The sequence below is a fragment of the Canis lupus genome, chromosome 3 (genome assembly GCF_011100685.1).
Source record: "Canis lupus familiaris isolate Mischka breed German Shepherd chromosome 3, alternate assembly UU_Cfam_GSD_1.0, whole genome shotgun sequence".
NCBI lineage: Eukaryota > Metazoa > Chordata > Mammalia > Carnivora > Canidae > Canis > Canis lupus.
In genome coordinates, this window is record NC_049224.1 from 61175095 (window position 1) to 61189083 (window position 13989).

Genomic DNA, 13989 nt, shown 5'->3' on the forward strand with positions numbered 1-13989 from the left:
CATTTGTGGGTTCCTGGGGTGTCCTGTCCCTCACACCTGTGGGGCCCAGGGCTCCTTAACCTCAGCCACGGAATGGGGTTGACAGTGAGCCTGGCACCCCGGTGTAGATGTGGAGATGCCCGGACGAGAGAGCCCTGTGTGAAGGGACAGGGCGCAGTGGGCTGACCTGCCGACGAGTGGCGGACAGGTGGCCAGAGGTCTGGGCCCCCACTCTGCACATTAGAGAAATCCCCCCGAAGACATCTTCCCGGCCCCACTGGGAGCAGCTGGCACTCGCGGGCACCCTCAGGGAGATGGCGACATCCCTGCTGCACCGCACGGAGGAAGACAGCGAGACTCGGAGCAAGCCAACTGGCCCGTGTCCCTGCGGCAGGGCAGGGTGAGAAGCCAGGTTCCGTCTCTGTTTATCCAGCTGAAAGGACGGCCTCTCCAGGCGGCAATCACCATCAAGTGGTGAACATCTGCTGGCTGAATGGGGCATGAAGCACCAGGCGCCGGCAGGCCCAGCGGCAGCCTCCAAAGGTGCAATTCTCGCAATTAGGAGCAAACAGAGCAGGGTGTGCTGACATCCTTCCGTGGGCCGCGTTCCACGCCGCGTGCTCCTGTTGCAGGCTCAGGAGTGCGTCCCCCAGAAGCCCTGTGTGGGGGTGTCGATACCCCACCGCACGGAGGAGGCCCTGCAGCTCTGAGGGAATAATACCAGAGCCAGCCATGCCATCTCCAGGGGCAGGTCACCTCTCCAGGCCCGCCAACCTCCCACTCAGCTCACAGGTTGGGCCATGGATCGGCCAGCCCGGCAGGGCCTGAGCTTCCAACAACCCACACCCCCCAACCACCACTTCACAGAAGGGGTGCTGAGGCCCAGGAAGGGCAGGGGTTTGTCCAAGCTAGCTCAGCAATGCTGCAACAGAGCCCGGCCTATGACATGGACAGCCTGTCAGGCCCCTGCCTGGTAGCAGGTCAGGGATGCCCCACTCAGCTTTGACCGGCCATTCCCACTGCCCCCTCCATCCTTCCATTGCTCTGGGTCTCAGCTCCCCCACCTGTCCCTGAGCCATGATTGAGGGTGGGCATGGTCCTGGAGAGCTCGTCCCAGGTAGGGTGTCCTGAGAAACCTAATTTGGGGTGATGGGATGGGGCAGCTGCAGAGGAGGGGTCTCCAAGGGACAGCCCCAACAAGTTAGGCCAGCTAAGCATCCCCCCGCCCCGACCCGGCTCCTGATTCAGGGGTCAGTGACTCTGGAATGAAGGCAGGACCCGGGGCTGAGACATTCAGAGGACACACCCATGGCCACCCTAGGTCAAGGACAGGTGGATGGGGATCCAAGCAAGAGCTCAGCTGGGCGGAGGAGGGTACATATGGAAGGCCAAGGAGAACCAGAGAGGGAGCAACAGGAGGACAGCACGGCCACAGCAGGGATCTGCAGAAGGAGCCCCCATCAGCCAGGGGTTTCCAGACTCTGTGATAGGGACTGGAAGACTCTGGGGGGAGAACTGCTACACTTAATGCCAGCTTCTTCTAGCCACCCCTCCTCAGTGTGGAGTGAGTACAGACACCTGGGGGCAGGGGGAGCTGAGCAAGAAGGCAAGGCTTGGCTGCATGGGCAGTGGGGTTTCGGGAGGACAGGTGAGGCCCCAGCCCCGTCCCCAGCCAATGCAGGTGGTCCCATTGCTTTTGCCCCTCAATATCCAAAAACAGCAAGAAATTGATAAAGGTCTCTGCTATAGAATAAGGATCTGGAAGCTTGTCTTGGCCTGGACCTCACCCCATCTGTGGATGGGGCCCCCTTGGAGGCAGCTCTCATTCATGGCAATTCCTCCAAAGTGGCAAACCCACAAAGTGTTCAGAGGTGGGGGACTGATCTGAAGTTACCCCGGAGGCAGGTGGAACTGGAGCCTCAGATCCAAGGAGCCCTGCCTCCCTCCACGGGGGAGGGGCTCCCAGGCCAGGAACTGGATGTGGGGGTGCGGGGAGCAGGGATAGGGATGAGGGAGGGAGGGCAGACCTCCAGGATCTAAACTGGGACCCAGTGTGGGGGGTGCTTGGTTTCTTTTCTCTCTCAGCCAATTACAGCACAGAGTTTTACCTTTAGTATCATTAAAAAAAAAAAAAAAAAGACACCCTCCTTCTCCTGCACGAGGGGATGTTGGAATCTGGAGACCCGGAGTGTCCCCCTTCCACCCCCAGGGGCAGGGTAGGCAGGGTGAGGTCTGGAAGGTACCCCCCTATCCTCCCACCATGCGGGCTTAAGGACTGACAGCTGCACCCAATACTTAGATTACAAAGGTTTATTTAGAAAATAGTTTGGTTGTTTTGGCTGTCATTTTTGGCAAACATGTAAATACTTTCAGTAACCAAAGATTGTCACTGCATCTCTCCTCTTCCAAGACAGCCGCCCCCACTAGGTCCTGGGGAAGTCAGCCCTTGCTCAGAGGGGGGTAGGGTGGTGGTGGTGTGTGTTGGGGGGGGCTCCTTTCTCCCCAGTTTGGGAGATTGCACTCACTTCTGCTAAGACCCTGACCCCCCAGCCGCACCTCTGCAGGCTCCCCCAGAGCCTATCCAAGCTAAAGCCCGGAAGCAGCCCTTGGCTGAGACGGGAAGGCAGAGGGGTCGCCCCTCTCTCCTCCCCGCTCCCCCGGGGGGTGCCCTGCTCATTCTCAGCCCACCCTCCTGCCCTGCCCGTGCGCTCCCCTGCGCCCTGGAGGCAGATCGATCCGGGTCTCTGGGGCAGCTGCCCCGCCCCCGTTTTCCCCTGGGGGTGCGGGGTGGTCGAGCTTTCCCAGGCCCCAGCCGTCCACGGTCTCCGCGGGGCCGGGGGCGCCGCTGCCGCTGCCGCTCACTGCCTGAAGCCCCTTCTCCTCCGTCGGAAGAGGATGTGCTTAAAGGACCGCCGGAAGTCCTGGTTAAAGACGGTGTAGATGACCGGGTTGAGCGAGCTGTTGCAGTAGCCGATCCAGAAGAAAAACTTGAAGAGCGGGTCGGGCACCTGGCAGGCCTCGCGGCAGATCCCGTACAGGCTGTAGCTGAAGAAGAAGGGGAACCAGCAGAGCACGAACACGCCCATGACCACGGCCAGCACGAAGGTGAAGCGCTTCTCGCGCGCCTGGGCCACCTTGCGGCGGCACACGCTGCTGCGCGCCCGGCGCCGGCGCGACAGGAAGAACTCGACGGAGCGCGAGCTGGCGCGGGACAGGCGCCCGCCGGGGCCCGGGGACTTGGCGGCGGCCAGGGCGCCCGCGTCGGGGGGCCCGGGCCCCGGTCCCGGCCCCGGCCCCCGCCCCGGGCCGTCCCCGTCCGCGCCCGCCCCCGCGCCCCCCGCGCCCCCCGCGCCCCCCGCGCGCCGCCGCCCGCCCCGCCGCAGCGCGCCCCGCCGCCGCCGCCGCTCGGCCGCCGCGCTGCTGTCCTCCGGGTCCACGTCGGCGCACGGGCGGCGCGGGGGCGCGCAGTGCCCGTTCTCGCCCAGGCCGGCCGCCGCGCCCAGCCCGTTCTCCGTGGTCGGGGACGCGCCGTCGGGGCCCGCGGGCGCGCGCTTCTCGCTGAGCGTGCGGGTGCGCAGCTTGGCCACGCGGTAGATGCGCGCGTAGACCAGGCCCATGATGAGGCAGGGCGCGAAGAAGGAGCCGATGCAGGAGGACAGGATGTACCACGTCTCGTCGTTGAGGCCGCACTGCGGGTAGGCGGCACTGTCGGGCTGGCGGTAGAGCGAGACGAGCGGCGGGAAGGAGATGACGGCCGAGATGAGCCACACGGCCACGATGGTCGCCTTGACGCGGCGCGGCGTGCGCTTCAGGTTGTACTCGACGGCCTGCGTCACCGACCAGTAGCGGTCCAGGCTGATGGCGCACAGGTGCACGATGGACGAGGTGCAGAAGAGCACGTCGAGCGCCAGGTACACGCCGCACCACACCTGCCCGAAGTACCAGTAGGCCATGAGCTCGTTGGCCAGCGAGAAGGGCATGACCAGCGTGGCCACCAGGATGTCAGCCGAGGCCAGGGACACCAGGAAGAGGTTCTGCGGGGCGCGCAGTGCGCGGCTGGTCAGCACGGCGATCACCACCAGCACGTTGCCCACCACGGTGAAGACGATGAGGAAGCCCACCACGGCCGCCAGCCCCGCCACGGCGCCCGCCGAGTACTGGCCCGGGGGCGGCCCCCAGGCGGCCCCCGGCGCGGCGCCCGAGGCGTTGGCGGCCCCGCCGCTGCCCCCCTCGCCGGCGCCGCTCGCGTTGGGGCCCGCCACCGCCGCCGCCGCCGCCAGCGCCGCCGCCAGCGCCGGGGACGCCATGGTCCTCCCGCGAGCTACGCGGTCCCGCCCGGAGCCGGGGCGCAGCCGCGGCAGCTCGGGCGCCCCCCAGCCCGGGTCGGCGCCCGCATCGCCGCCTGCTCCCGGGGCGCCCCGCAGCCGGCCCTCGGCCGTGGTGGCTCGGCGGGCGGGCGGCGCGCCGGAGAGCGTGGCTGCCGGGCTCCCCGCAGCTGCCGCGCGCGTAAGTGCAGAGCAGGAGGCTCCCGGAGCGAGCGGCGACGCGGCGGCGGGGGGGAGGGGGGCAGGTCCCGGGGTCCTCGCGCGGCCCCGCCCTCGGCCCGGCTCACGGGGAGCGCCCCGGCCGCGAGCCCGGGGTGATGCGGCGCCCGAGCGGGCGTGCCCGAGCGGCCCCGCGGCCCCGGCGCCCGACCGGGGCGCAGGCTGCAGGCGGCGGCGGCGGCGGCCCGGGCGCTCCGCCTCCCATCCGGCCGGCTAGGGCTGGGCGCACCGGGGCGCGGGCCGCCGCTCCTCCGGGCCCCAGCGCCCGCGCGCAGCCCCGGGCTCCAACTTTACTTTCCCGGGCAGGGCGCCGGCGCCGGCGCGCGTCCTTCTCCCGCTGCTCCGGGCGCGGGCGCCCCCCGCGGTCCGCGTTCGGCCGTGCGGGCTCCGCCTCGCCTGCCTCGCTCGTCTTAGCTGCGCTGCAGCCGCCGCCGCCGCCGCCGCCGCCGCCTCCTCCTCCTTCGCCGCCGCCGCCGCCGCCGCCGTGCGCTCGGCGCGAGTGCAGCCGCCCGGCCTCGGCTTCCAACTTGGGTAGAGTTGCGCAGCGGGGCGGGCGCGCGGGGCGGGGCGCGGGCGGGCGGGGGCGGCCTGGCGGGCAGGCCAGCGCTGCCGGCCCGGGGGGAGCGGGCCCGGGAGCCGGAGCCCGCTGCCGCCTCGGCGAACCTGCCCGCGCGGCGCCGGGGAGGAGTCCAGGGCGGTGGCGCGAGGCGCGCGCGCACGGCGAGGGCGCCCCCTCCAGGGCCGACTGCGGTCTGCGGGACGGGGTTGAGTGCTGGATGGCCTGGGCGGTGAGTTCCAGAAACCTGCTCTTTCTAAGACAAGAGCCTCCTAGCCTCCCCCGGGCACACGCGCACGCACACGCGGGCGCGCACACTCGCGCGCAGCACCGGTCGGCTCGGGGTCCGCCGCCTGATTGGAGAGCCAACCGCTCGCTGCCTGGCGGAGGACGCGATGCTGCCTGGGTGCGCAGGGGTCCTGCGGAGTCCGGGTCGGGCTGCGATCCCTGGTGGTGGTTCCAGGGCAGAGCCACCTCCCTGCCCCTCGGCCTCAGCTCCCTTCTCTGCCCACTTCCAAGCGCTGCTGGAGCATGAATCATGACGGCGGTGCCAGTGGAAGCCCTGGGCAGGCTCCCAGGCTCTGCATCCATGTTGGCAATTATTGAAGTTTAATTCCCATGCTCCGTGCCCCTGCTTTTAAAGAGGGGGGGGGGGGGGATGTTCAAAATCACCGCCTCTGACAAACACCCAGACTGAATTTCCCGGATGATGGGCGGGTTTGCGTGGGTGCCTTATTCCTGCGGGCTTAGGGGCAAGCCGTTGGAGTGTCTCCCCCACCCCCGGCTTACCCCTGCCTTATGTCCCTCTGCATTCATTAAGCAAACGTGCACTGTCGCTCCGTCGTGTGCAGAACGCTGGTTCCCACCTCCAGGCAGCTCGAGGTCTGTGGGAGACAGACCCTGGGGAGGAGGCTGGAGTTCCCAGGCCTGACATTTCTTGCCAGGAGGAGGGGAGGGCCTTTCCTCCCCGCAGTCCAGAAAAGCACCCAGGCAGGCCAGCAGCTTTCCCTGTGTCCCCAGATGGAAGGGTAGGGGCCTGTGGCTGGGGGCCTGGGGATGGGGTGCCTCTGGGTTCTAGGAAGGTGTACAGGGGAGGATTAGAGCATCCCGGTAGCAAAGCCTGGAAATGTGTGTGGCTTTGGGGCTGCCTTTTGTCTTCTCTGAGCTCTGGAAAGGTTCAAAGGGTCTTATGTGGCACAGCACTGGTGTCATAGCAGAGATGCCCACTGGGAGCCCAGCATCCTCATCAGCCCCCTTACACGGAGGAGGAGGGGTCAGGCCAGGACCAGGCCAGCAATCAGCTTCTGGATGGTGACACTGCCCAAGAAGGGCCAAACCACCCTAGCCAGTCCTGGGCTTTTGTGCACTTTTTGGGAGCAAAGCCATAAGTGCATATGAGATGCATGTGGCCCAGAGAAGGTAGAAAGGCTCCATCCCTGGGAAAGGGTCCCCTAGTCCAGGAAGGAGGCCTGGATTGTGCTTGTATTCACATCCTCCGTGGTTGGCATACACCCACCCTGGTCCGTACTGGGCCTTTTGTCACCTGGGATGGTTGGTACCACACACTGTGATGCTGCAGTGGATGCTGTCAGTGCCCTGGACTTCATCCTTCAGGCTGGGAGTGGAGTTGTCAAGGAATGCTTCCTGGAGGAGGTGATCTCTGAGCTGCCTTTGGAGAATGGAGGCAAGTTATTAGGAAGTGAGAAGCCCCTATGGGTTGTTTCCTCTGGGGTAGGGGGATGGGCTTTGTCCTAGAGGCAGGGGGAGCCAGAGGAGGATCCAAAAAAAAGGAAGTGGCAGGGGTCAGATGTAGGTTTTAGGGAGCTCCCTCCCCCCAGCAGCTGGCCAGCCACATGGGCCTCCTCCTGACAATGTGGGTTCTCATCTTTGTGGGGGAGGGTGCCTGGGGTTGTTGGGACATCCAGGGTCCTGGCTGCACTGGACATCTCACATGTTCATAATCAAGGATGGCCAGCACGAAGAATTTGGAGGAAGAAGGACACAGTACCTGGGGCCCGAAGCAGACAGGACTTCCCACTGCCCAGGAAGTGGCTCGCCAGGCCAGGCTGGGACATCCGGAGTGCCTGGATGGCCCAGTGACTCAGGCCCCTGGGGACGCCTGGCTGGCCTTTTGACCTCAGGAGCGTTGGCACCGTCTCCCTGGCACAACCCAGGAAGAGGAAGGAAGCAGCACCTCTCCTGTGCATCAGGGCCCAGAGGGGGAGAGGAGGGCTGAGTCCTCTGAAGAGTCCTCGGGGCAGAGAAGGCCTTGGCTGGGCTCCGGGGCTGCGCTGTATGAACGCAGACCTGCCTACGTGCAGGGAGGGAGGCCCCAGGGACTGCAGCTGTTCCAAAAGGAGCTAGAGAGGCCTCTTACCCCAGACATTGAAAATGAGGCTTGGCAAACTGCTCCTGATTATCCTGTAACCAGCAAAACAGCATGTGCCTGAAGAGGCTGCCTGTCCCCGTGAGTTGCTGATGGCCCAGCCCAGGCTTGGCAGGACCCAGAGGGATGACAGGGAGGGTGTTCTAAGGCTTCAGGCTGCCCTGAAGGAGGGGGCAGGGGAAGGCGCTGGGGAGGGGCGTGGGACATCTTACAAGGAAAGTCCTATAACAGCGAAGCCTCTTGGAGCTGCCAAGGCAGGGTGGCCCTTCCTCCCACCCATGATGAGTGAGTGGAGCCCAGAAGGAATGGTTGGTCCCCCCAGGGCCACACAGCCGTAGGACATTGGCTCCTGGCCCCCAATGCTGTGAGAAGGGAACTGGAAGCATGCCTACCAGGTGCACACCTGGGGGGCAGTGCTCTGTGTTCCACCAGTGGCCTGTCCTGGTGGAGGAGAGTGTGTCTCCGTGACCTGCTTCCCTGAATGCAGCTATGCATGCACACACACAGACGTGCACATGTATTCAGGTGCACATGCACACACATATCTGCATGCACTTGTTCATTTGCACAGACATACCCATGTGTACATGTACACACACATGCATGTACACACATTTTTGTGCACACATATGCTGGTGTAACCACATACATATGGACACACATCCATGCGTGCTGCATACATATGTGCATACACGCAGCCATGTAAATTATATAGGGCTTTCGTATGAATATCTATGTGCACATGTGATGTGCACACATGCATGCATGTGCTTCCATAGGCAGGCAGGCATGAACATACTTGTGTGTGTTCTTTCATACACTACACACACAGATATTCATGCACACACAGTTACTATCCACGTACATGTTCATAGACCCCGATCCTCACACCTGCATAAAATCATGTACACTTGTTATATGCATATAGGTGCATAAATTTATGTATGCCTCACATGTGCATATACATGTATCCGTGCACATTGCTGCACATAGCCACTCATACGTGCATGCACTCACATGTATCAACACACGTGCAAGCGTGTGTGCTCACCCCCCACATAGGCATGCATGTACACACACACGCACAGGTGCCCAAGGCCTTACTCACCCTCCCAGGCCGTGGGGAGGATGTGTTCGGCCGCCCCATTGCCGGTAGCTCTTCCTAGTTTCCGGCTGGGCTCTGCTTCCTCAGCCTGCTCACCTCCGCCCAGCTCGTTCAGATGGCTCTTCAGCCCACTCCCTCCAGGCTGCAAGCCCATTCGTCACTGCCTGCCGCGGACTCTGGGCCTTGGCACATGCTGTTCTCCAGGCTGGCAGCCCTGGGCCTCGTCTATCCCCAGGGCTCTTCTCTTCCTTCAAAATGTGTTTACACGATTCCCCAGCAGACTTCCCTAATCTTCCAGGCTAGAGCAGAAGCCCCTTCCTTACTTAGCTGGTCGCCTGTGCGCCCGGCAGGGGCAGGCCGTCATCAGACCCTGTCCCTCTCGACTGGGGGTTCCTGAGAGCAGGCCATGTCTCACCCACTGCCTGGTGCAGGGCCCCACTATGGCTCTTGTAGGGGCTCAATCAAAGCTGGTGGAGGAGTTGGGGGTAAAGGGTGAGTCAGGAATACAATGGAGGTCCCGATGTCCTCCGTGCTCCTTGGCCAGGCCGGACATCTAGAGTGTGCTCAGCGCAGGTGGTGCCCGGCAGAGCATAGGGATGCCTCACCCCGGAGCTGCCAGGCCCCTGAGCCACCGCCTGGTGGTTCCTCTCTACCTCCATTCTGTGGACGTTGCTGATGCTGGATGTGCACAGGAGCTCCTGCTCATCACTTGCTTGCTACCTGGCAGCCTCCTGGCCTCAGTCTTCCCATCTGTAAGGTGGGGATATTAGACTGGAGAGTTGTAAGGTCCGTGCCAGCTCTGACCCCACTTGGCTGTGAGCTCCTGGAAGTGGGTGTTGCATCTGGTCCTCTGCTGGGCGCCCGCAGCGGTGGGGAGGGGCAAGGGCCTGGAGGCAGGGAAACAAGGCTCCTTCCTCTTCTGTAGCAGGTGCAGTGAGAGGGAGACTGACCTGGCTTCCCAGGCTCCAGACCAAGAAGACCTGTTTCCTTCTTCCAGCCGAGCTGAGGATTTTCGCCCCCTGTGTTTATTTGAAATTTCATTTTTAAAGACAAGCAGGGAAAAATGAGGCTTGCCTCTCTGCCTGCCCCTCCCTGAAGAATTCCAGAAGCGCTTTGTCTTGTTAGACCTTAGACCGTGGCCTGGATCTGCTGGCCCGGGGCCTGGCTCTCCATGCACTAACCCGCAGACCAAATCCATTGCAATATTGATCACATTGATGGATTTGGCACAGCTGAGTTCTCTCAGAGCTGGCACAAGTCCTTCTAGAGAAAGAACTGCTTCAGGGACCGGCTTTGATTTGCAATGAGGGTAAGAGATGAAAGCAGTGGGTCAGCGTGTTTTCTTCAGCACCAGCTGTGGACCGCACTCAGCCCAGGGCCTGCCGGAGGTCAAGCTCACTCCTGTCCCCTGCGCATCCTGGCTGCCGCACCGTCCTCTCGTGGCATCCTGCGTCTGGCCTGCCCCTCTGCCATCTGCTTCCAGGCTTGACAGGGTCCTCCCTACCAGGCTTGCTGCTGCCCAGATGCCTGAGCCTGGCATTCAAGACCCTCCTAGGCCTGGCCTCTAGAGTCGGGCTGACCAGGTGTCCCCATGCAACCTTAGCAAGCTGCCTTTCCTTTCGCTCAGCCTGTAGATGGCAACAACAGAGTCACGTCCCCGAGGGCTGACGTCCCAGCTCTGGGGGACAGTGTCTGCGGGGCTCTTACTTCAGGGCCTGCTTGCTGCAGGGTCCCTTGCCGTGTCCACCATTCTTCTGCCTCGGTTGCTACTCCCTGGGCCTGGAGCACTTGCTCTCACCTCTGCTCATCACACACCTGAACAGGTGGAAGACATGGCTCCACCGGCCCCCGCCTGGGCTTCGGGAGCCGCCCCCCTCAGGGTTCCCTGGACCATGACCCTTGGCATCTCTGAATCTTAATGATCCAGAGTCCACCCTGGCCACCTCCTGCCCAGGCCCCCAGAGCCCCTGCCCGTTGGCAGCACTCATAGGAGCCACCATGAGGGAGCATGTCCCCCTGGCCAGGCCTGGCCTGAACAGTCCATGGGTAGTGGGACCGTGTGTGACCGTCCCATTCTGCAGGAGAGAATAGTCAAGCCCAGAGGTCTTGCATGTGGGTCCAAGCCTGGGACAGGGTCCCTCCCCTCCATCCCACTGTTAGGCTGTTGGCCCCCACTTGCTTTTGCCTTGAGTCTGCCCCAATAACTGGCTTCCATAGTGGGTGGCCTCGGAAGGGGTCTCCTGGGAGTGACCACCAAGCCGAGGCCGGAAGGTGGAGAATTTGAGGCCTGGAGTGACCCTGTCCGCCAGTCTGCCCACCCACCAGAAGACCCTCCCCATTCCCGCTCTGGGGCAGATTTCAGGTGTGGCCCCTCATGTCACCCCCTGGAAATTCAGCATCTGTTCAGCAGGCATCTCCTGGGCACCTGCTTCATGCCAAGTGTGGCCAGTGCCTGTGGGCTACAGAGAGCAAGGTGCTACTCAGGCCCAGCATGGGGGACGAGGCACAGGCAGTAACCAGCTGGGAGGTGCCAGAAGATGGAGGGAGCAAGTAGCAGGGCCCAAGAGGGCTTTCTGGCCTGTCTGGGGGCTCGGGGAAGACTTTCTGGAAGAAGTAAGGGCTCCGCCCAGACTGGAGGATGAGGAGGTAGCAGTCTGTCCAAAATGAAGGCAGTGGAGTGTCTTCTGGGTGGGCATGCCATGTACCCAGCAGCTAGCACTCACTGCTTCCTGGGCCACTGAGGTTGGCAGGATTCTCAGATGACCCCCAATGACCCAAGCCCTGGAGTGATCCCCTGTTTTGATTGTGAATATGATAGAGTGTCACTGTCTTAGTTAGGCCCCTGATAAGATGACTCTGAATTAATTAAAGATTATCCTTGGTGGGCCTGACCTAATCAGGTGAACCCCTTGAAAGTATCAGAGAGGTTCTGCTGGCCTCCAAGATGAAGCAGTGTCATGAGAGGGGATACAAAGACAGGATCTAAGATGGCCTTTAGTTGCCAGGAGTAGTCCCTGACAAATAGCAACCAGAACACAAGGACCATGACCTCAGGGAACTGGGTTCCACTGACAATTGTGTGAGCCTGGAGGGGACCATGGGCCTCAGAAATCTCAGCCTCAGCCGATACCTTCATCTTGGCCTTTGGACACTGAGCAGGGGACCCAGTCAGCCTGCACCTGGACTCCTGGCCTATAGAAACTGTAAGGTAATAATAGATGTGTGTCATTTTAAGCTGGTCCATCTGTGTAATTTGTTATACAACCTTGATAACTAATACACCCATGCACCCAGTTCGTTTTGGTGGAGGAACAGCGATGTGTCTAGGAAAGGGGTACACCTTCCCGGCACTGAGGAAGAGTCCTGATGCCGCTGAGCCTATTACGATGGACCCATCTCCCTTTCCCAGTGGCTGGAGGAGAGGCCACATGGCCAGTCTCAGCCAGTACCACTTCCCTGATAATGAGCAAGAAATATACACGAAGGCCAGCTGCCTCTCTTCTTGTTTGGTCACCCAAGTGCAGGGGTGCAAGGCTCACAGCGGGCAGCTCTTGGGACCTGAGGAGCTGGACATAGGGATGGTAACTGGAGGGGGAGGAGCCAGGGTCCTTCATGCTGTTGCTCTGGAGCCTCCAAGTGAACCCACCCGAGATCCATCCTTGGTCAGGCTTCCTGCAGAGGGGATGCTAAGTGGCCTTGCTGTCTGAGCCCTTTGTGAGGAGGTTCTGTAGCTCGGGGCTGATTGCACCCTGATCGATTTGCTGTCCACAACCCCTGCTGCCTCCTCAGAATCACTGTGCCAGTCTGTGATAGACAAAATACACACACACCTGTGCCCTCACTGCCCCAACTGGGACATGTGACCTGAAGCACTAAAAAGATCCTTCGGGTAGGATTCAGCTGAGGACTGTGAGCTGGCATGTTATCCCTAAATGTAGTAACGAGGGTCCTGCTAAGTGAAGGACAGAGACAAGGTGGGTCACAGAGCAGTTGTGATATCAGAAGCGGGTGGGGGACTGGAGGAAGAGACCACAAGCCTCTAGATGCTGGAAAAGAACCAGGAAACGGGTTCTCCACTGGATCTTCCCTGAGGAACCAGTCCTGCCCACCCATTTTAAGCTTCTGGCCTGCAGAACTGCAAGATAATAAATGTGTGTTCTTGTAAGCTACTAAGTGTCTGATCATTTGTTCTAGCAAAGAGGAAATGAATACAGAGCCTGTAGGTGTTTGGGGGAATGAATGAATGAATGAATGAATGAATGAATGAATGAATACCTCCACAAGATAGGCATTTTGATTCTTGCTTTATAGTTAAGACAGGCGAGGCCCAGACAGCCCCAAGGCTGACTTCTCAGCAAGCCAGGTTCTATCTGCTCCACTGTGCTGCCTCTAATTTGCTGAGCACCAAGTATGTGTGGGGCTCAGAGTGGGGAAGAGTGAGACAGATCGATCCATCACTGTAACCCAAGGTTCTGGGCCCCACCTGCTCTCCTGAGTGTGCAGGGAGCACCGTGCGTGGACATGGGGCATGTGCCCCCATGGATGTTGGCGCTCGCTAAGGGACCCCCCTCCATCATGAAGCCCGTGTCCCTGCTCCCTGGATCACAGTGGCCCCACATAGAATTTGGGGAGCAAGTCTGCCAGAAATGGTTAATTACATGAAAGCAAAGTCATGCCCATGACCTATGACTGGGACCACAGCAGGCATATGCTACAGAGCTAGAGGGAGTCCAGAGATATTTTTAGTTTTGTTTGGCTTTTTTTTTTTTTCAGATTTTTCAGAAAATGCAGAAGAGCCCTTGATGTGTTTGGGGGGAAAAAAAGTGAAGAATGCTCCCATTCAGCCTGACCCTGTGAAGTTTCCCCTGTGAAGATTTCCTATGCGGAGCCTGATCCCCGAGTGTTTCTGGAAGGCAGGGAGGCAGGCCCAGCAGTGTGTGCCGCTGGCAGGAGTGTTGGAATGTTTATGTTGGAACCTGGACACTGTGAGCTTGGGCTCAGCAATATCTGCTATGTTTCATTCTTGAGTTTTGCCTTCCCAGAAAGGCTCTGATTTAAACCAGAAATTTGTCTCAGGAGGGAATGGGGCCAGCCTGAGATTTAGGACTGTGAGTCAGGGTACCGGGGCTGCTGCTGTAACAAAGCAGCCCAGAACATGGTGGCTAGAGGGGCTGGAGTGATGAACCCCCGAGGGTCGGCAGGACCAGCACGACTGCCTGACCGGCGGAGGGTGCTGGTGCCAGCAGGCAGCTCCCACCTCCAGCTTGGGGTTGGCTGGGCCAGCGGGGGCCATTGCCATGCACCCACGCTCAGCCCTCAGCCCTCAGCCCTCAGCCCTCAGCCCTCAGCCCTCAGCCCGCTGGGATGGGAGGACACACGGTCCTCCAAACGCAGGGCATCCTCACCGGGAAGTTGCATA

General features: G+C 61.3%; 1 protein-coding gene and 1 long non-coding RNA gene across 2 annotated transcripts; both read right to left on the reverse strand.

The window, feature by feature from the left end:
* Positions 1-2274: 2274 nt before the first annotated feature.
* On the reverse strand, positions 2275-4286 carry ADRA2C (adrenoceptor alpha 2C). Its single transcript, XM_038533165.1, has one exon. The coding sequence runs from the start codon at positions 4284-4286 to the stop codon at positions 2838-2840; it is 1449 nt and encodes a 482-aa protein (XP_038389093.1). The 3' UTR covers positions 2275-2837.
* Positions 4287-5219: 933 nt separating this feature from the next.
* Positions 5220-8993, reverse strand: LOC119871228. The gene is made up of 3 exons (XR_005357166.1): positions 8574-8993; positions 5869-6748; positions 5220-5713 (listed from the first exon to the last, which is right to left on the reverse strand). It is a non-coding gene; the product is annotated as an uncharacterized LOC119871228 (long non-coding RNA).
* Between the last annotated feature and the right edge of the window lie 4996 nt (positions 8994-13989).

Bases quoted from the DNA above. Each gene is read 5' to 3' on its own strand.
- ADRA2C (XM_038533165.1), bottom strand. From the start codon at position 4,286: ATGGCGTCCCCGGCGCTGGCGGCGGCGCTGGCGGCGGCGGCGGCGGTG.